The sequence below is a fragment of the Sylvia atricapilla genome, chromosome 12, assembly GCF_009819655.1.
Source record: "Sylvia atricapilla isolate bSylAtr1 chromosome 12, bSylAtr1.pri, whole genome shotgun sequence".
Classification (NCBI taxonomy): Eukaryota; Metazoa; Chordata; class Aves; order Passeriformes; family Sylviidae; genus Sylvia; species Sylvia atricapilla.
Window position 1 is genome coordinate 4294921 of NC_089151.1, and position 21353 is coordinate 4316273.

At 39.2% G+C, this 21353-nt stretch overlaps 1 protein-coding gene across 3 annotated transcripts in view; it reads right to left on the reverse strand.

The window, feature by feature from the left end:
- The window catches only part of CDH13 (cadherin 13), a 444776-nt gene that overhangs the window by 218747 nt on the left and 204676 nt on the right, over positions 1 to 21353 (reverse strand). For all 3 annotated transcript variants that reach the window (XM_066327533.1, XM_066327534.1, XM_066327532.1), the window contains one exon: positions 14365 to 14517. In XM_066327533.1, coding sequence (XP_066183630.1) covers positions 14365 to 14517 — 153 coding nt within the window. The remainder of the gene's footprint in view (positions 1 to 14364; positions 14518 to 21353) is intronic.

The window sequence follows — 21353 nt, forward strand, 5'->3', positions numbered from 1 at the left end:
CACCCCAGTTGGTGTCACTTTGAATTAATGTCTCCTGGTGGTGGCCTCTCTTTCCAAGGGTAATGGATTTACCACCATCAGGCTGTTAATTGGACCTGGCACCTCGTGTGTTGTGTGTATCTCAGACATAACACCAGATCCTTTCTTCCTGAGCAACTTTGCTTGTCACAGCTACACACATTCCAAATGCAACCAGCCAAATTCTTTACTGCATTGTACATTCTGTAATCGTTCCTGTATAGAAAAGCTCTGGAAAAAAAATTGTGTATCCATTCATTTTTTTTAATCCCAAATGTTACATTCAGTTTTCTCTTCAATTGCTTGTCAACAACCAAAATTATTAGTTAAAAATGCCATCACACACGTAGAGAAACAAATCACATCTATTAGCCAGCACCACGTTTAATGGAATAAAATGTTGCTTTTTAGCAGAGTTCACTTTGAATAATCTGGTTTTTTCTGTCATTTTACACGTTAGAAGTTCAATCATGGCTTATGAACAAACCTGAAATTATTAGGGTTTGGCCTAACCCATCACAATATCAACGGGAAGCAGTTAGACAACAACTAGCCTTAGTTTAATTTTGGGTGCTGATGCAATGAAACAGCTCCAAAGACAGATATTAAGACAGCAGCCCCCATCAGTTCATTGCCACCTCACCACTGCTGAGCCACTTCTCATGACTCATAGAGCAAATCAACATTTACTATACTAAAGGCAATAGTACCCTGCCTCGAGCTGCAAATCTGTGAGATTGAGAGTGACAAAATAAGGAAATAAACCTGACCCTAACGTCTTTAGGAAAATAGTTGTTTAAATCCTCTGGATTCTCTAACTGTTGGAAAAAAGTTGCAACCAAATCTGACTCAACAGAGAGGTAAAATTCAAACATTGACTTCACAAGGAAAAATGAGAGCTTAGTTCCCTGTGCATTTAACCCCAAAAAATCTGTAGGAGAAAAAATTATACAAGGTCCTATAAAATACAGAAAGTTGGGTGACAATCTAGAACACCTTTTAAAGAGTTAAATCTTGTTTAACTCTTTAAAGTTTAAAATCTTGTTTAACTCTTTAAAGTAAAATCAAGAGATCCTGAGTACCTAACACTGAAACCAGTGGGCAGCAGAGTTACATAAATGCTGAGTTGGTTGTTTGTGGGTATTTTTGAAAATTATACATTTCATCTCCAAATTCTATCAAACCTCTGCTTCTGTCCTAGCACCTCCATTCCATCCCTGTTCAGCATAAAAAAAAGAGCTTTGCAGAAGCTGGTAAATTCTCTATGCTACTCACACATGGCAAGTTTTGAGCTCTGAAAAAGGAAACATTCTCATTAATAAGCAGCTTTAATAAGCCTAGTTTAAAATGATGCTTATAAACTTCATACACATGTCCTGGTGTTCTCTGTGAACAGATAAAAGAGAATTGACCCGGTGGAAATTACTTTCCATAATTACATGCTTCTCCAAAGTTTGGGGATTTAGAGCAGAATGCATAATTGGTTCAAATCACACCTTTTACAGTGACCATAAAATACTGTAATTTATGGTGCTGAATAGCAAAAATTAAGCCCAAGTAGCTCCTAGCAGCACATTTGCTTCTCACTTAACCAAGATGATAATACCAGCAGGAGCAAAGGATCCTTCAGCTGAGCTGCAGTTCGAGTCACTGCTGATGCTGTGTGAGGAGCAGCAGATATTAAACCACTAAAACTATTTTTGTGGGGATCAGAATGTCCTCTGCATGGCCACGGGGTGAGGGGAGCAAATAAAGGCATTTTGCAACGTCTGCTGAGGTTTAAAAGTCATGTTCTGTGGCCATTTCCAATAACATGGGACAATCTCACAGCCACATCGAGAAAGTTGGACGATGGAGATAGAATAAGTTATCAAAATATGTTCAGAAAGACCTTTTCCACCAAGAAGAAGGAAGGAAGGAATTCATTTTCCCTGTCATCAGGGAAGCTTCTGAGTCAGACCCAAATGCAAAGGTTTGTGCCTGAAGTATGTCATGAGTCTGTTATAGCAAAATATATATCAATAACCTGTAAATACTAACTGCAATTTTATATACAATTCCCATACTGTCATTTTAAGTACTTTGAGCTGAATCTATTGGAAAAAAAATCATTATGTGCTACTGATGGCATTTGTAGGTAATTATATTCCCTGAATCACATCTTCAGTATTTTCAAAAATCAATGGAATTTCCTCTTTAAGCTGAAAAACTAAAAAAAAAAAAAAAAAACTTATACCATTTTTGTTTAGTAATTGCTAATAATCTAAGATATTGATTTACAAACAGAAAGAAAAAGAGAAAAGGTTATTGAAAACAGATGTTGTTCATAATACAAACCTGGTCAAAACCTGTAATCTGACCGCTACACATTGAGCAAATGATTTGAAGGCTAAGAGATAAAATTTTGCCTTTAATTATAATTTAAATTCAGAAATTCAACTAATCAATTCACTAATCCCACTGACAAGAATTTAGGAGACAACTTGCCTTCCGTGTATCAGCCTGGGTAGATGAGCCAGGAATTGACATGGGAAATCATTTATACACTTGCATCCACAAGTTCAAAGCACATGGCAGAGGAAGTGAGCACAGCATTGATCAAAGCTCCCAGGGAAGAAATGAAATTAAATGCTCATCCTCAAACACCTGCATTACTTTAAAGCAAACCTCTAATAAATAAATTCCACATATCAATGGCAAAGGGGCTGAATGGGAGCTGGAGATCCCTATGGAGGGGTGACTCAGTAGCTGGAAATTAATAACGACTGTTAATTTTGCAATTTGGACCCTGGCGGAATGCAGGGTGTCTTTCAAACTGGAGCACTGTGGAGATGTTAAAGGGCATAAATGAGTTAAAATCTCCCAGTGCCATGTCTGTGTCCCGCCAAGGTGGGGGACAAGGGAGTGACACAATGGACAATCAGGTCCTCTGAGGCCAAAACCACCCCAGGCTGTGCTGCCATGGGATGGGTTTGTGCCAGCACATCCACAGGTCATTCCTGCAGGTCACTGTCACTGCACACCCAGCACAGGTGTGAGCATCCCAAAATATCAACTTTGGAACACTTTAGGCCCAACACGCACCAAAATACCTGTTTTTTTTCCTCCAAGTTTCTGTTGGAAGCTCTAGATTTTTGGCTGGACAAAGACTGCAACTTTTTTTGTGAGAGAAAAAAAGCTCCAGTTTCTGGGAATAAAGCATTCACACCTGAGAGTCCCTGAGGAAAATCAGGTCCTCCCTGAGGGAGAGAACATCACACTGGTCACAGGGAAAGTACAAGTCCACGAGAACTGGGAAAGAGAGTAAGGCATTCTGCCACAGCAAATGTCCTCTTTAGAGGGGAAAATATGAAATAGAATAAAGTTTCATAGTATTTGGGCAATGTATGGTTTTTTTAGAAAAATTTCTTTACGCCTTGTTTGTCCTCTCCACTGCTTTCCTTAGCAGCAAGGAAAAAAAAAATGGAAGTTTTTTACAGGTTGCTTTAGACAAGAAGAAAAATTGGTACTTTTAAACTGTCATGATTTTCCTCCCTCTTAGTAATTTCTAAATAGTAAATCATAATCCTGTTATTTTACATTATTACTCTATTAAATCTTCTGAATGTAACAGAAATGTAACTGTAGTACATTGCTTTATTTGTTTCCATCCACTAATAAAATCTGTACTCTGTATACCAGCACAGATCACCTGTGTTTTATGGATACATAATACATTTAAGAAATATATATAATAACAGAGCTTTAAATAGATAATAGGTATTTTCAATTCCTTACATTCGGATATCTGAATTGCCAGTGTGTAAAATAAATATTAAGAATAATGTCAAGAGCAGAGTTTGTGAAGAATTCTGAAAAGATGAATCTTCTCTGCTTTGCAAATTTAGACTGCAAATGTAGATGCAGAGCAGGGTACAGTACATCACATTTTTAAATGACAAAACTGAAGAAATAATTTGTATTTCTCCAGGTTTTCCATGCACAGAACCATTTCAGAAGGAGGTTTTTCTGGCTCCACACCATCTTCTCCAATATTTCCCCACTTTCTCACTCAGAAGCCTTCAGTCCCAGCTGGACTCTTGGATACTCTTTTAGATTTTAGTGTTGGACCTGAGAAGAGTTTGAAGCAGAGCATTTCCCAGCCCTGGCAGACAAACTAATCTGGACAAAATGTTTTGAAGATTACAAAAAATTCAGAGGGAAAAAATGTCTTCATGGGGTAACCTCAAAAAGTCAGAATTCCATGTTCTTGCAAACTTCCAGGCTGACACCTGCACAGGGGGTTTTGCCAGCAGCTACTGGGATGTTCTATTCTCTACAGAAAAAAAGTGCAAAACCCCTCAAAACAAAAAGATCCATCTCATGAGTCTAAACATATGGTGTTTTACATGAGCTCACATCAGCAAATTATCTCTTGAAAATTCGTAAACTGAAGTCACGTCTCCTGTTAATGAGCTACTAGAAGAGGAAAAATAAACCAAGACACTTACATAAATGTAGCTTCATTTTAGGGAATTTGTCTAATTAAGAAATAATTAGTTATGACCTAAGTAAACCAGGATAAACACAGAAAGACTTTTATCATTTACATGCTAGTAAAATCATGCCAAAGTAAAATTTCCATAATATTAGCAGGCTCTCCATGTAGTGTTCTCTAAATATTTATAACTTTAGTTTTCTCAACCTCTCTCTCTCATTTGCTCTTATGCAGTGAAATAGATCTAAAGAAAGCAAAATGTTAACACATGGAAGAATTACCTTTTTCCATTAATGTTTCCATCAAAAACAACCAATAAAGGAAAAAAAAATAAAGGGGGGGATTCTCACTGCTCCTCTTGCAGTGTGCAGTGTTGCAAACTTACATTTTTATGAGTTTCATCACAGTTAGTGTTTTTTTCTGAGCTTCCACCTATTGAGTCCTGTCCTATTTTTATTTTTAAAGAATCAAACATCTAACTGCCACAAAGAATTCTGGAGTTCAGATGCTGTGGATCAAAAAATGCCCTCCAGAAACCAGGTTAAAAGGATACACTTAGGGTTTATGAAATCATACATTTGTGCATGTGCAGTGACATACATTTTGGACATATTTGGATGTATTTAGTCAAAGAATAACAAAAAAGCAACCTGAACACACACATGTGCAGCAGAGTGATGTACAGCTGTATTTGTTTTAAATGGACAAGTGTATAAGATAATCTCTTATTGCTTGCTTGGTAAATGTATCAGCCAGAACTATATTAAGAAATCATTTTATTTCTTGCAAACACCCGTTCACCTGTGCTGCCACAGGGGAATGGGTTTTATTTCTGCTCCTGCAGAATCTGTGAGCTCAGCTGCAGGGCTCAGAGGTGCTGAGGCTGCCCCCAGGGCACTGAGCTGCTCTTCACTGCCAGCAGTGAATAATCTGGGAGCAGATAAATTCTAGAAGACACAACACACCAAGGGTTCTAATCGCATTTTATTTTTAAAAATATAAAATGTGGCTATCACCCACCCACAGGTGGTCATCTGCCTCTCCCATGGGCTGGGATGCAGGTCACTCCCTGCAGTGGACTTAAAATATAGCTGTCAAAAACTTTGAAGGTCACCTGGCCAGTTGGATCCCAGGCTCCAATCTTCTGTCCTTTTTAAATTTCTTATTCCACCACACAGTAATTTTTCTCTCATTTCAATTATGGAGATCCCATGGTCCATAGTGTCATTTTTCCTCAAAATGTCTTACGGACATGTTCAAAAATATGTAACAATGAACAGGCAGTATTTGGGGTCCTATGAAACTGCTGCATTATATAAGGACTCCTAAAGCTTGGTGTAAAAAAGAACAGATACCAAAAGACTGGATTTTGAAGATAACTGCACATTCAACTGGACAAAGATATTTAAATTTTATCATGTGTAGCCTAATCCCCTCTAATGATGTTACAGTAAATCACTGAGTCCAGAAACTGAATGCTTGAAGCATCCTTATTTCTTAGTTTTTTACAAACTCTATTCGCAAATTTTGCAAAAATATCATATTAATTAAGATTTACTTCTGCATTAAAATTAAAAACCTGTTTAGTGCAGGTACAGCTTTAAAATCATGACCCTTTATCCTACAATAATTGTGCAGAGATCAAGCATTAAACTCACAGTTCTGAAGCCACAGAACTAATTATTATATCAGGTATCCTATGCTCACTTTTGAGCAGACCACAATTCCAGGCCTGACAGAACTAGGTATTAGAACTAATTACTTTCAGTATAAACTGAATGCTAGCAATTTCCAGATAATCATAAACTCCTTCAATTAATATCCATAAGTGAATGGAGAAGGTATACAGACTGAAAGACATTAACACAGGAACAAAGTTCAATTTTCCACTGAAATTTTCTTCGCATCAGATATTTACGACCTGAGCTATTTCACAGAAATTGCAGAAATGACAGAGTCCCGTAGTGAGCAATGCAAAGTCAAAGGTTTCCAGAACAGAGGCTTCTAAAGGGAATTATTTATGGACACAGCTGATCAGAATGGATAAAGCAGCCCAGCTTTTGCAGAGACAGTGGAAAGGTTCCACACAATAACCAAACAAATTTATGCTCAGACAATGGTTCCGTGTTCCCCTCGCAACATGATTTATAAAGAGCAGGAACCAGGTCAGTGTCTGAGCAAGGAAATGCAGAGAGTGTAGGAAAAGTGGAAGTGAATGACATAAAACATCAGGAAAGACAAGGGGAGTAAAATGTTGTGGGGTGCAGCTGAGTGCAAGGGAAAAAGAGCAAGAAGGTGAAAAATGAAAAGAAGATGGCAGGAAAGGATAAGACAGGTAATATGGTTTTCTTCAGGTCCATAAGGAACAAGAGGTCAGAAAGGAGGCAGCAGCTCCTCTTGCTGCAGACAGGGAGTTATTGATAAAAATGTAATGAATTCATTTAGTCAGTTCTTAAAAAAAATAAAACAGGAAAAGAAAAAAGGAACTTATTACAGGCTACACCTGTCTTGTTTAGAAACAGAAGCTATAGACTGTCATGGAGCCACATTTCCAGGTTCAGGACATAGCCACAGAAACCAAAGCCTTTGCAGCAAGTAGAATATTAAGATTTTGAATTTTGAATAAATATCTAAATAAGACAGAATTCTTTCTGTGTTGTGAGGAACAAGAGATGTGGAGTTTTGAGCAGCCAAACTTCAAAAATGTCTGCATTATGTTCTGAAGGCTACTGATGAATGACATAAAACTTGTTATTAAATTAGCAAGTAAGGCCAGACCTTCAAGACTTTGTCTTGAGCAACAGGGTAGGTACTCTGTGTCAAAATTCCCACTGCAACACCTCTGCAGTCTCCAGCAAAGGACCAGGAAACTCAGAACTTGTGCAGTTTTCCAGAAAAGCAAACCAACAAAAATTTACACCTAATAAGAGGTGAAAAAAGCTCCTCCTTGCCATTCATAAGGACAAGAATAATAATTTCTGTTTAACCTGTGGTTGGTTGTGTGTCAGGCTGGTTCAAAAAAGGCTTATCAGCAGATAAAGATTTCCTACCCAAGTAGTGACTTGCACCAACAAGAAAAAAGAGATGTTCCCATCTTTCCCCTGAACTCCTAAGATTCCTTCCTTTCCTTCAGGAAAAGTCCTGAGGAAAAGGCAAAGTGTTTTCCTGGATAATGTTGTTGCACCCAGGACCGTGAGGCCTCATCAAGGTTATTTTGAGGGTTATTAAAATACAAACAGGGAAAAGAAACAAATAAACCAATCATGCTAAACAGCAAAGAAGTATCGTGATGACTTTTAAATGCCTTAAAATGCAATTAATATATAATAACAGAAACAGCAAAGAAGCACCATGATGACTTTTAAATGCCTTAAAATGCAATTAATATCTAATAACAAAAGTGGTTTCATAGACAATTAACATAATATGACAAAAAATGTTATTAGTCTCCTTGTGTTTTACTGAACACATCATTATTCTTTCCGGGAATGTTCAATTAGAAAACAATTCTAAAAAAACCCCAAACCAACTAAACAACAGACCAAAAACCTACAAAACTCAACCACCATGAGAACAAATTTTGTGTAATTTGTCACTGTCTCAATAAACTCACATTTTCTCAGAATTCCTACTGCTCTGCATTTCCGTTCTCCCACTCCTCAATAAGAAAATGCTCATTTTTCCTGGTGTTGGGAGAGTGTGTTATTTTTAGGATGGAAATCCAAGCCCAGTGCCTTGACAGTTATAGGTCATAAACAAAGCTTCTCTGATTTCTCCTTTTTACAGAATTTCTCCCTATTCCTGATACAAATGACACACGAGTGCTGTTGACAGCAGGGATGGCAAAGCCACGAGAGCAGTCAGGGCTCAAAATAAAGCAAATGCCCTCCAACAAAACCAACTGTTGACTTTTGCAGGCTTTCCCCAGAAATAAAATGAGGACGTTACTGCCTTCTGGAAGGAATCACAGTTCCCTGCTGATGGCTCATAGCATTAGGAAGTATTGATTTACATACAGTATTTATTGAGCAGATTATTGCCAGCAAAAATGAACAAGATATGGTAAATTACAGAGTTCATATAAAATATTTTGTTCCCTCGAGACAGAATACATAACAATGACATGAAATTTAGCCTCACTTCTTGTCAGATTTTCTCTTTATCCCCGAATTTGAGAGAGAAATATTTCCAGTAGATGGAAATCCCATTTCCATCCCAGCTGTGCAGGCAATTCTTTAAATCATAGTTTTAAGAAATGAGACTCCACTTAAGATTTATATGCTCAAATATTTGATTTATGCCGACAGTTACAGTGATCACCTTGGCTTTGACCCTGGTAAACAATCAGTGCCAGGAAGTTTCCCATGAATTCAGGGGTTTGCCCATACGGATCACATTGAAGGATCCAGGTTTTGCTTCTGCTGGGTTTGTTTCCCCCTCCAGGTCTTTTTGTTTTGAAGAGTCCTCTCAGAATTTACCTGCAGCCCCAACATGTGAGCACATTAATGAATATATGTGTATTCATATGGTTTTATTAATAAATAATTAATAAAAATCCTATTAATATGATTAGTATAAATGAATGCACATGTATATTCAACAATATCAAGGGAAAACCATCTATCTCCTGCACTTCCTACATGTAACATGCAACACAAGCTATAGAGATCTTTTTCCCTGTCAGTATTTTCAGCTGCATTTCAGTTGATCTGACTGCTCCTCATGTGTATAAATAATTCCCTATCTGATTAATAATTATATTTTATAATTCCACAAGAACTCTGGGGGGTTTTTTTGTTTGTTTTGGGGGTTTTTTTACAGCAAAATCTTCTCTCATTTCCCCTGGCTTAATTGTCAGGATTCCACCCTGAAACTTTGAGGTCTGCCATTACTCCATGATTTTTTTGATGTAAGAGATGCAATTTGAAATCATGGTAAAAAAAAAATAAAAAATCTGTGTATTAATGGTTCTTTAATGAAAACAAGGATATTTTGCTGCAATTTATGTATAAATTTACAATTTACATATGCAATTTGCAAGACCAAACTTCTTGCCATGAAAGACTGAGGGCCTTCTTTTTTTTGTGATATTGGCAGGAGATGACTGGGCTCTGACATTCCCCATCACCTGGTTTCAGCTCAAAATAGAGCAGATCATTTACACTCCAGACAAATCTGCCAGTGCAGATAACCAGGATTAAAATACATTTTAGACCATTGTTGAAGTCAGAAGCAAACTCTTTTGAGTTTTTTTGATTTTCCTTTTGAGGGAGCAGCCTGTTTCTGTGTGCTCTCCATAGATCTCCAGCCAGCATCAGCAGAGATTCAGTACCAGGGGATGATAAATCATTCTAAAAAGGATGTGGCTGCACTAAAATGGATTTATACAGACGACAAATTCCTTCTCCTGCACACAATAAATTACAGCCATTCACTTCCAGGGGTTTGCTACAGTAACACTTTCCCTTATCTGCAAAAATGCATTAAAGCACTTACAAATCTTTCTCACAAAATGCTCCTCAGCACCTGACCAGGCTAGTTTTCCTCATCCTTGTGAGGCATTTCCATTGTTTATTCCTTATTAAACGGGGAAATTGAGCCCATTAAGGCTGCAGCCTCACCCTCAATGTTTGGCTCAGTCACAAGTATCTGAAGTGAGGCAGTTCACAGCAGAAAGCTGCTGATGGGTCTGAAATCTTTACCCTCCTCTCAGCCTACTTGTTAGCCAACATATAGAAACAATTCTTCGTGTTTGAAGTGAAAAGCACACTCCCAGTTTGCTTTTCAGTCCCGTTAGCAGAAGTTTTCTAAATATTTCAGTCTATCACTACCGGTTGCAAGGCATCCTTTCACAGAAGTGTGATCTGCCATCATAAAAAAAGCTGAGGGCTGATTTCACACCTCTGCTTGTTAAGTGTTGTTTTCTTTTTTTTTTTTTTTTTTTTTTTTTTTTGAAAGCAAATAAAGCTCTTTACTTAAAAAAATAATTAAAACTAACTCTTCATTAGCAGTTCAAATTGCCTAGGTAAATTTGGTCGCAGCTCTAATTTGCACACAGATTTATCAAGCTCCTTCATTTCAGGCTTGCAGAGGATCACTTTGTGATTATTTCTCTTCCACACACGTTTGTTGCCTTTCAGTGGTGACAACACCCTTTAAAAGCTCCAGTCCCAGTTGGAAAGCCCCGATGGCACTTTGCCACTGATGCTTTAGGGGCTGCAAGAGTGGATTTCACTGCTGCAGGGATTCCATGGGCAATGAGCTTCTACAGCTGGAGGCTTTGTCCTGTACCCAAGGAGTCCCTAACCCCAAATCTCATGCATGAACAGTAAGAAAATAATGGAATATTTTTCCCAATACTTCTGGACCCACCTATATTGGAGTAAAGAACACAAAAGAGTTCTTGTAGCTTAAAAACTTTTTGTCATCTTGGCGGTGCCAATCAACCTCTGCAACTCTTCCTGCTCTTTCTTGCATTCTGCCTACAAATACATTATCCAGGTAAATGTGAGGTTTTGAAAATGAGCCCAGGGGTTTTAAATAACAGATTACCCCACAATCACTGGTTTGCAGACTTCTATTTTCACTAGCCTCTATTTGACCCTTTGTTTCCCAATTCTTTGGGGTTTTATCAACACTGAGCACAAGTAGCCTTCCAGCTTCACTGGAATCCTTTCGCTCTGTTATCACATCTCTTTACAGAAGCACTTGATTTCTTTTTTGAAGGAACTGAAAAGTCACTAATATTTCTGCTCTGCTGGAATCAGAAAAGACTATAGGTCTGAAGGGGACTCTGAATTGCATAAATTATGGGCAGGCTTTGGATAGCATGCACCTCACTGATTTGGGCTAGAAAATCCATCTTAAATCTCCCCACTAACCTCCTTCCCCTGTTTTTCCACATCTGCACTTCCCAACAGCAAATAAATAAACTATTTGCCATTGTCTGAAGTTTCTGACTTAGTCTGATTAATTCAAATCTGGAGAGAAAACCAAATGTGCTGGAGACTGTGTTTGTACAACGCAACACCTTTTGCTCCCACTAAATAGGGGCTCTGGGCTACCTCTTATCTCAGCAGCCCAGAAGCAATTCCATCACGTGCCCAGAGCATGCTAAAGCCCCTCTTCAGAGCATCATTTAACAGTTTTGTCAACAAGCTCCAGCCAGCCCCAAAGTAAAACCATTCCATGTTCATCCACTGGTGTGCTCTGACCTGCAGAATTCCTATCAGGATGCTCTTTAACAAACCTCTTGAGGGGGGAAAAAGGAGTTGCTACACAATTTTCTAACACAGCCTGTCTTTGCTAGGGTTTGATCATCATGCCTGAATGCTCCTGCTCTTCTTCAAAAGCAGCTTTCACCTAAAACTGAAGCTGACTGATATTCCTTGGACTTCAAGGGAAAAAAAACCACAAAGTTTCATAAGAAATAAACTCATAACCAAATGGATTAATAAGATTATTTGAGAGGGTGAGGGTGGGGTCATTAATACGAGCTGCCTTACATTCCTCTTGAACAGTTTGAGTTCCTTTGCTAAAACCCGAATTTTAAACTCATCTGAAAAAACACCTTCCACACAAATGGGCTCCACTGAAAAAACTGGCAGACAGACCCTGACCCCCAGACAGATGTTTTCACTCTGTTTTAAAATATTTTCTGACTTTTACTAGAAATAAAATACTCAAAAACAAACTGTGGAAAGAAGAGATTTACACAAACAATGAACAAAGTTGTCTGTGTTGAGTTTAATACTTCCTAGTTTAATCATGTTATGTTTTTATGAATCCAGAGAACTCCGAAAGTTTTTCAGTATTCCTCCAGGAGAAAGAGGGCAGCAAAACCCAGATTTTCAAATGTTCAGTGAAAAGAAAACTAACAGATTAAATATTCTTTGCTAATTTCAAACATTCTGAGGTGGTAAAACCTGTGAAGTTCTATGAAAAACTGTGATTACCAAAGCTCTGGTTTGTGCCTTATTGACATTTTCCAATTCTTACCCCCTGAGCACATATGCACTAAGTGCAGGAACTAAATCAGTGCTCAGGCAGAGCATCCCTGGGTGTAGCTGAAGGACTCAAACAGATTTTATATTTTCATCCTTCTCCCACCTCTGATTAAACACTTGATATTCTGATGGCTTGCAAAGAACTTGTATTTCTTCACAATGGTCTCTTCTTTACTCATTTGATTTTTTCCTTTGAGAACCACAGTGCTCAAACAAAACCAGAAAACACTTTTTTTTGAGAGAGAAATTCGATGATATTTCAGGTTATTCGCCTTTTAGTGAATCAAGGAAATCAGGGAGAAAATTGTTTTGCTTCCTGACACCACAACACATTTTACTGGAAAATAATGGTCTGGGTTTGAGACAGAGTGATCAAGTTGAGGCTTCTCCTTCACAGTATTCCAAGCCCATTTTTTGATGCAGGATGAGGGTGAGCTGCTGAGCAGAGTGCTGGATAACAGCTCAGGAAGCCCTCCAGCTTCCCAGGCTGTACCCTCACATTGTTCTGCATCAACTTCTGCACGACATTCCTTGTGCATAACTTGCATGGCTTCAAAAAGCCCCCCCTAGGAAAATGGGTTTGTCTTAATTTAAGCACATCTTTTGCCAGATCAGATAGGAGAGCCGTTTGTGGTTTGCTGCAGTAAGTTGAAAATCTACTATGATTTTCCAGGAGAAAAAAAAATAAAAATTCAAGGTTTATACTCAATGCGTGAAGGTGGAAAGCCACTGATAAAATAAGAAACAGCTGGCAAATGAAGACAAGGAACAGCGTTAAAAAGAGAAACTGCAATGTTTTTCTTGCTAGAAGGACGTCAGCATCTCCCATAAATCCTGTGCAAGTGCTTAACATACATTTCACTGCAGACCCAGCTAGGAAGGAGATGTTCAAGTGTTGAAAACCAGCATATGGTAAATTTTAGCAGGGCTGTTTGAGCAGTAGGACCCATCACCAAACTGGGAAATTCTCCCAGAGGAGGCAGGAAACAGCACTGGATGTACAAGTGTTAATTATTACGCTGCAAGAGACGAAACTGAGGGGTCAGGGGTGGCAGCCAGGACTGTCCCCAGAGCCTGCATCCCACAGGGGACAGGACACCGCGTGCTCTCTCTGCCAGAGGCTGGGAGATAATCCCTGTGGTGGGACACAAAAGGCAACATTCACCCACTACTGAGCACTTGGAATTCTGCTGCTCCTCTGGATCAGCGTGGCCAGGGACATGTTATGTGAGCACACATGTCAGGGGCTGGATGGAAAACATGAATTGATAGGTCCTCTATTTGTTTTATGCATTTTGGGACAATGTGGGGTGGTTGTTTTGCAGGTTTCAGAAATCTTTTATAAGGTATTCAATAGAGAGAAACATTTTTGTTGACAAGGGAAAGAATTTTTAGTAAGACCTTTGGAGATGATGTACATTTCATATGTAACATTTTCATGTCATGAGAATCTTTATCTCTATTAAAGACGCTCATTACTAAAAATGGAGTTCAATAGAACTTTTCCTTGACCATTTGACAATAAAAATGTGTAATTCTGTAGTACCATAGCGACAGCTCCCCCAAAAGATCTTCCTTTGTCCAAACAAAATTTTGTATTCAGAAATCAAATGCATACACAATGTTCAGACAGCATTTCCACTGAAGACAAATGACAGAAATTCTATGCAGAAAGCAGACAAGTTTCAACTGCATGAAAAACAAACACATTTACCATTTCCAACGGTTCTCCTTGAAATTTCATAGGACAGCGGCTGCAATTGAGTCTTCAATCGAACTGCAGCTCTTCCAGGAGCAAATACACATTCAGAAAATGCAGGCTATCAACACGGAGGCAGAGATGTTATGGCCCTGAGCACTCACCTCGTAAGTGGCAATTGCTTCTCGATCAAGGGTTCGGGTCACAGAGACGTCCCCGCTCATCTCATTGATCCTAAAAATTCCTTTTGGGTCTTGATCTACTCCCTTCCCAGAGAGACGAAACTTTACTCCCTCTGTCCCTTCGCTCCTGATGACCTGCATGGCAGGAAACAAGTGATGAGCCACATTGCAAAATCTTTTAAACTCATCCTAAAACCACATAAGTCATTTCAGCCTTTTAACAAATGCTGAGCTATGTTCCCCTGCCAATAAAATGTAGCTATAAAATATGATTTCAATCATTCACAAGACACTGTGCAATTTTTGTACTAAACCCTGGAAAAGCTACTCATGTTCTTGGCCAGTTCCTATCTTATCTTTAGTGTCTTCAATTTCACTACTTAACGTTTCTGTTATTCCACCACTGAATTCACCCCATGTCTAAAATTTGACATTTCATTTAACGCTATTTCTTCTTTTTAGTTAAATTGATAGAACAGCTACAACCTTAGAAAAAAAAAGAATATTCTATTGATTGCCAAGAAGCACTCTTATTTCAAACAACCCTTACCATAACAGAAAGCCATCACACAACATTTTATTAGTCATTGTGCAGTCATCCCACACTTCTTTCAGGTTTGGTTTTTTTTTTTTTTTCTTTCCTCTCAGTTCTGCTTCAAACTCTTCCTTTCCAGGATTTTAAACCAAAGGAAAAATCTCTGCATGGAAATATCAGAATATCCTGCCCAGAACACTCCTGAGTCACACAGCTGGAATTGCTCCACTTCCTAAATGTCTATTTATGTATATACACACACCTCTGAGTGTATGGCAGCTCCTTGTTACTATCACCTTATTTTCCCATGAGAACAAAATCCCTAAAATTCCGATTTCATGGCAGCCTCACATTGGCGTCAGTAACATTTACCAACCTGCAGAGCCACACAATGTCAGTTATAAGCTACACGCTTTGCAAATTTGTATTTGCACACCAGGATCTGAGGGATTATAAATTAATCTTGCCCTTTAAGGCTGGCAATCTCGCCAAGCCATTTCTTCCCTCTGCTGTTCCGCGTTCTTTTTGTTTCTGGCGATTTCATATCGCTGATTTCCGCAAAAACATTAAGTCAAAAATTTATATTCTGGTCTGAATTACAGCTCAGGAAGAGGAAGGGAGAAAGTGGCCTTAGAAATCTGGACCTCCTCCAATTCTGAGATAATAAATATGCAGCGTGTTTAATAATGTCCCTGAGGAAATAAATGTTTGCTGCCCTATTGCTGTGGGTTGAGCAATGCTGGTTTGCAGATTACTGGGCAGTGAGATTTTGACTTAACTCCATAATCATTATTCCTTGATTTTAATTGAGAAAAAATTGCCACGAGTTATGAAATAAGAAATCAGCATTTTCAGAGATAAAGTTTGGCTTTCCAAACCCTTTGGGGAAGAGAGACATTTCAAAGTAAAAACCTGTTTCACCTCTGTTTTCCTCCTTCCTTCCAACACTCAGAAACATAATGCTTAAAGTTTCCTTCCTGTGTATTTTTGAGTAAGTCATGCCAAAGCACAGAGACAACACTGCAGGTGACAAAAGGGCAAAGTTACTTTCTGGTTTGGTGATGAAACTCGATCTTAATGTCTTGTGCTGAAGTTACCTGCTGCTCAGGTCATTTTTTGACCAATTTCTGGTATTTTTACATCAAGCCTAAAATACAAGTTTTTCTTAAAGTAAAGCTATGCTTGAGATATTGCAATGTCACGGACATTTCTCACTTCTGTGGGGAAAAGATGAATTGATCCTTTTCTACCCTGAGGTCTGAGACTTATTATGAGGCAAGTGCACCTTCCCATATAAGAACAGTGGTTTGAAAGGCCTGAAATCAGCCTCAGGCCAGCATAAAAGTTTAACTCAGAGATGTTTATACTACAGCCATTTCCACCAGAGCCACCAAGCGTTACCTAACTGTTTATGACAAATTTGAGATGCAGTATAAACACCATACCCCTGTTGTAACAATCCACAGTAAGAAAGAAAAAACTAATACTGGGCTCTGAAAGGGAATTTGTAAAAAAAACCACAAAAAAAAAAATTCATATGGAAATTTTTCTCCACGCTGGAGAGAAAAGCAAGAATGTAATAATAATAATAGTAGTAGTAGCAGTGGTAGTGTTAGTAGTAGTGATAGTGGTCCCTGTAAACCCAACCAGTGGGAAAATTCCTTCTCAACCTCAAACCTAGCAAAGATCTTCACCTTGAATATGATGGTGAGACATCCCAACGTGGTGCCTGTGAGGTCTGTGCTCCTTGGAGCTGACACAAGCCATATCTCATCCCCAACTCCAGCTCCAAACCCTTCTTCACCATCCAGTGGGTGAGAGGACCACAGTTACCAACGAGCAGAGCTTTTCTAAGTGACCAGATGAGCTTTTTGAAGACCTCAGAGGGTCATCACATGCACTCTGCAGCTCTTTTTAGCCCTTTCCCTTTGATCAATTCACCTGTCCGTGCCTCCAGGTGCTGCACAGCCCCTGCAGCCTGAGATGGTGACACCGAGCCCAGCTCCGGGCTGCTCAGGGCACCACCGCAGCCTCTGCCCAGGAGCTCTGGGCGCCTCACAGAGAGTCATTTTCGGAAGGTTCATTAAAAACCCGCTTAATTAGCCACAAGAGGGAGCCGCGAACTCCCAGGAATGTCAGGGAGAACATTACCATCTCCTAATTAAGATGCTTATATAATGGCTGCATAGTTCAAAGAAAGTGCATTTCCCAGTTCACACGGAGCTCAGTACAACGAAAAGTTTAATAAAAATCAGGCTTAATTTGCCATATGGTTTGGAGCTTCAGCAAGAGCAAGGAAGAGAACAGGAGGATTGTCTGACATCTCCTCTGGCAAGGCTGAGATGCAGAGCACAGGCATAAAGGCAGCCCTGCTCACAGGAAAATTTCCTAGCTCAGGATGCATTTGCAGAACAATGTTTTCCCAATATCCTGGTGGAGATAAAACAAGGCCAGACAATTTCTCTTTCTACTGCAACGTTTACTTTGGGACTTTGCTTTTTACTTTCCTAAAACACATGAATGAAATCCCACAGTCCCTGCTACCTGAAGCCCAGACAGAAACAGATATTTCCTTTTTTTTTTTTTTTTTTTTTTTTTTTTTTCTGGCTGCTTTAGGAACTTCAGTGCAGGTTCTAATACTGCAAATGTCTGCAGCATATGGCAGTGGCTACATGGTGCATATAAAGGCTCTGGATTCTCAGGAAATGGTTGTTAAGGCAGCTCAGGACCCCACCACCCACCCACTGGGAATAGGGATGAGACAGGGATGCTTTACCCAGCATCCCAATTTCTACCTATTTCATTCTCCCTTGTGCTGATCTCACAGCTCAGAGGGGACTCTCAGTGGGCAGATGGCTCAGAATAGACACCAGCTGAGCAGCCCACAGCCACATGGACTGGTGGAGGCTCTTCCCTCACCCAGGACACAAGGACAGCGCTGGGTGGACACTCAGACACGGCTCACTTTCCCATCTCAAGGGCTCTTCAGGGAATAATTGCCATCTGAAGTGATCCATCCTGCAGGCATGGCACCCAGGACAGCCCAGCCAAAGGCTCTGTGATCCTGCTCAGCTGAAAGACCCTTCCCAGCACAGGGAGCAGCAGGAGCTGACAGGGGCTGCTTTCTGCTGAGCCCTGCCCAGAGCGTGTTTCCCCAGCTCTGTTTTTCAGCTGACACTGTCTATCCCTGGCAGCTAAACTCATCCCAGCAGTGTGATCCCCCTGTTGTTACGGGTTTATCACAGAAGTAAATCAGAGGGCTCTCAAGAGAAGGAGAGAAACACAAGTACAAAACCCCCACGCTGCCCCGAGAGAGAGAATTCACAGTTCTGCAGCGCCAGCGAATCTCTCCTGAACAGCACCATCCTCAGCTTCCAGTTCTGTTCTTCAAGGGTTTGCCTCAACCCCTGCCATCATTTCTTAACTCTTGGTGCCAGGTGAATTATAGATGCATCGTAATAGTTCCACTTTTTAATTAGAAAACTAATCCCACCCTCAGACCGGAATATTAGGTTCATGCCCCAGTTCTTTTCATTTCAGAGCATTACCGTGTCTCCCTTGTGGGTTTGGGGTTGTTTTTTTTTTTTTTAATTTATTTTTTTTTTGTAAGATTGTTTGGTTCTGGTGTTTCCTGCTTCTCTTAGCCTCTTAGGAAGCAAATTTATTCATGGAATATTTAAAGGTGAACTATTTTTTTCCTCAAATCACTGTGCTCCAAAAGAGCAAAACAATGGTTTAGGCCCATTGTTTGGATATTGTATAAATAAACAGACACTTCCTGTCCTGCCATACTGAAAATTACTCTTTACAGTCAGAGGTTCCATCTGCTCCACACCGACTCAAATACTCTTTCAACCAAAACAAATGCAAAATATTCCTATCGTTATTCAAAAGCATTAACCAACAGAAACTGCTTCATAACTGCGAGCTAAACATCCAAAACCCATGGTTAGAAAGGAATTTACATAGTTTGCTGTGTTTAATGATCTATTATGCAAAAATTAATACCTCTAGCTTCTTTAATGAAATATCAGACAAAGTGGCTGAGCACAGGAGCCAAGTTGTGTTCTTTGATATAGGCAGATATTGGCCAAACACGACCTTGGCTTTCTCTCTGGTTAGAACTTGCTCTAGATTCACTCCATGTGCAGGCGACAGGCAAAGAAATCCAGGGGATTCATTCAAGGATGGTAACAGGAATTATAAAGCTCCTCTGAGTCACTGTGTCCTTTATTGGTGATCAGTAGGGATAAACATAGCACAGGATATTTTTCAGGCACTACTTTTTCTTGTTCACATAATGGGCTATTAACTTCACTCCATTATCCATCAAAGCACATCTGGGCAGGTGTCCTTTCAGGATGTTATCCAAAACATCCGAAACAATTTAATGGAGACAAGAATGAACAATATTTGAGAAATTCAGGTAAAGAGAAAAACAAAATTTCAGTAATTAAAGGTGTTTATGGAAAACGACAACACAGGTGATATCACAGTCCTAAATTTCAAACCATTTCCAGACCTGTTTTCCAACTCCAGTCTATGGAAGGGGTGAGGTTTTCACAGTTGTGTCCATATCCATGAGCTTTCTTACAAAGCTGAAAGCAGCAAAAAAAAAACCCCATCCCCAAAATCCTGATCACAGGCTGCAAAGGGAAATGTCACCAGCAGTGGGAATGCACAACACACACCCAACATCTGTGACAGGCAAGGGAGCACAAAGCTGAGGTGAAGAGTTTGGGTTCTGGGGGAAACAGAGCTGGGAAAAACTATATTTAATATCTCAGACGTTCTTTCTGTGCCATCAGCTCCTAACATTTTGCTTTGACAGTCCGAATAACAACGCACACCTACAGATCTCCCAGAGAAAAGAAATGTACACAGACAACAGACTGGATTTAACCCAGCAAAGAAAGCCATAATTAAGTTTTTTAAACTTTAAGGACTTATTTTCTATTTAAGAAACACAACACTACAAAATTTCTGAATTTTGCACTTTAAGATACAGATTTGGTTGAATGATTGCATGATGCTTCTCAATCAAAGAGACTACTTACGACTTTAAATACAAGGTAATTAATCCTTTAACAAAGTTTGGATCCTGTGTTTACTTCTGTGGATTATTTGCTATTTATTCTTATGTATTCATACACATTTAAACCTCAGTGGCACTGGGCAAAACTCTTATTACTGGAGTAGCAATTACTTCTTAGTCACATTCTTGTGCACTTGCTCTCTTAAGACTCTTATGAATTACAGGGGAAAAAAAAGGAACACGTGTATTATTACAATAGTGCATCTGTAAAGTGAAGTGTTTTAATATCTGAATAAAATTTCTAACATATTCAGTGCCGGGTGTACTAACACTTTGAACATGAAAACTTTAATACCAACTTTCAGAGAAGGAACATGGGAATTAAAAAAAAAAATCAGGCATTAAAATTAAATGAATTATGAAAATGAAAAAACATGCACTGATATTCTCAAGAGGGTCCTTTTTAGCATTTTGACTCTGAGCTTTGTCATGGAAAACATTTCAGAAAGTGTCAGATTTAGGAACGAGGTAGGGAGAATTAAAGCACAGGGGTTTAGCATATTTTTGATGCATTTTAGGGGCTGCAAATGGTACCAATGTTTCTCGCCTGAAGGCATTCAAACAAAACTGTGAATGCTCCAATCAAGCACCACATTGAGGACTTCATGTGCATGAAGGAAATAGAGATTGCACTGCTCAAAAAGAGAGGGAAACACTGAAGGATTTTTTGGACTGGGGCTCTACTTCCTATAAAATCTACTATACCAACTATCCTTATGTTACATCAGTGCAAACACAAGGTTTTACTAAGTAGAAACAACTGCAAACCTGAAATTTGACGAGGTTCATAAATCCCACAGGCAAATATTTCAATAAAGTATCTCAATGTCTGAAAATGACACAATATATTAAAAGCTGGTGAAGTTGTTTCACCACCAGGGCTCCGTTTTCCAGATCTTTTTTAGAATAATCAAAACAAACAGGATATTTGATATTCAACCAAAAAAAATTCTCCTCAACGTAATGGCTTTTGATCATAATTACGCATAAATGTTTACAAAATTCAGATCAACTTTGTCGTGGGATGCACAGGTGTTGAAGTGAAGCAAAATGAATTTATGCATGTGGGAGCCCTGGGCTCTGGTGGATCCCTTCAGCCCCAGCTTCATTACTGTAGTTGTACACAGATGCAAGAATTCTCCCTGAAGAATCCTTTCCAGCAGTTGCAGGGATTTAAATTTGAGGATTTAACCAATATAAATAGCTAACAGTGAGCATTTGCTCAGAGATCGAAGCAAAGTAATTCAATAAACACATCAAGATGTGCATTAGCTTTTGTAGCAGGTAATTCCTCAGCTTCCTTTTACTCCTAATTTATAAAGAGCAAGAAGATTCATTACA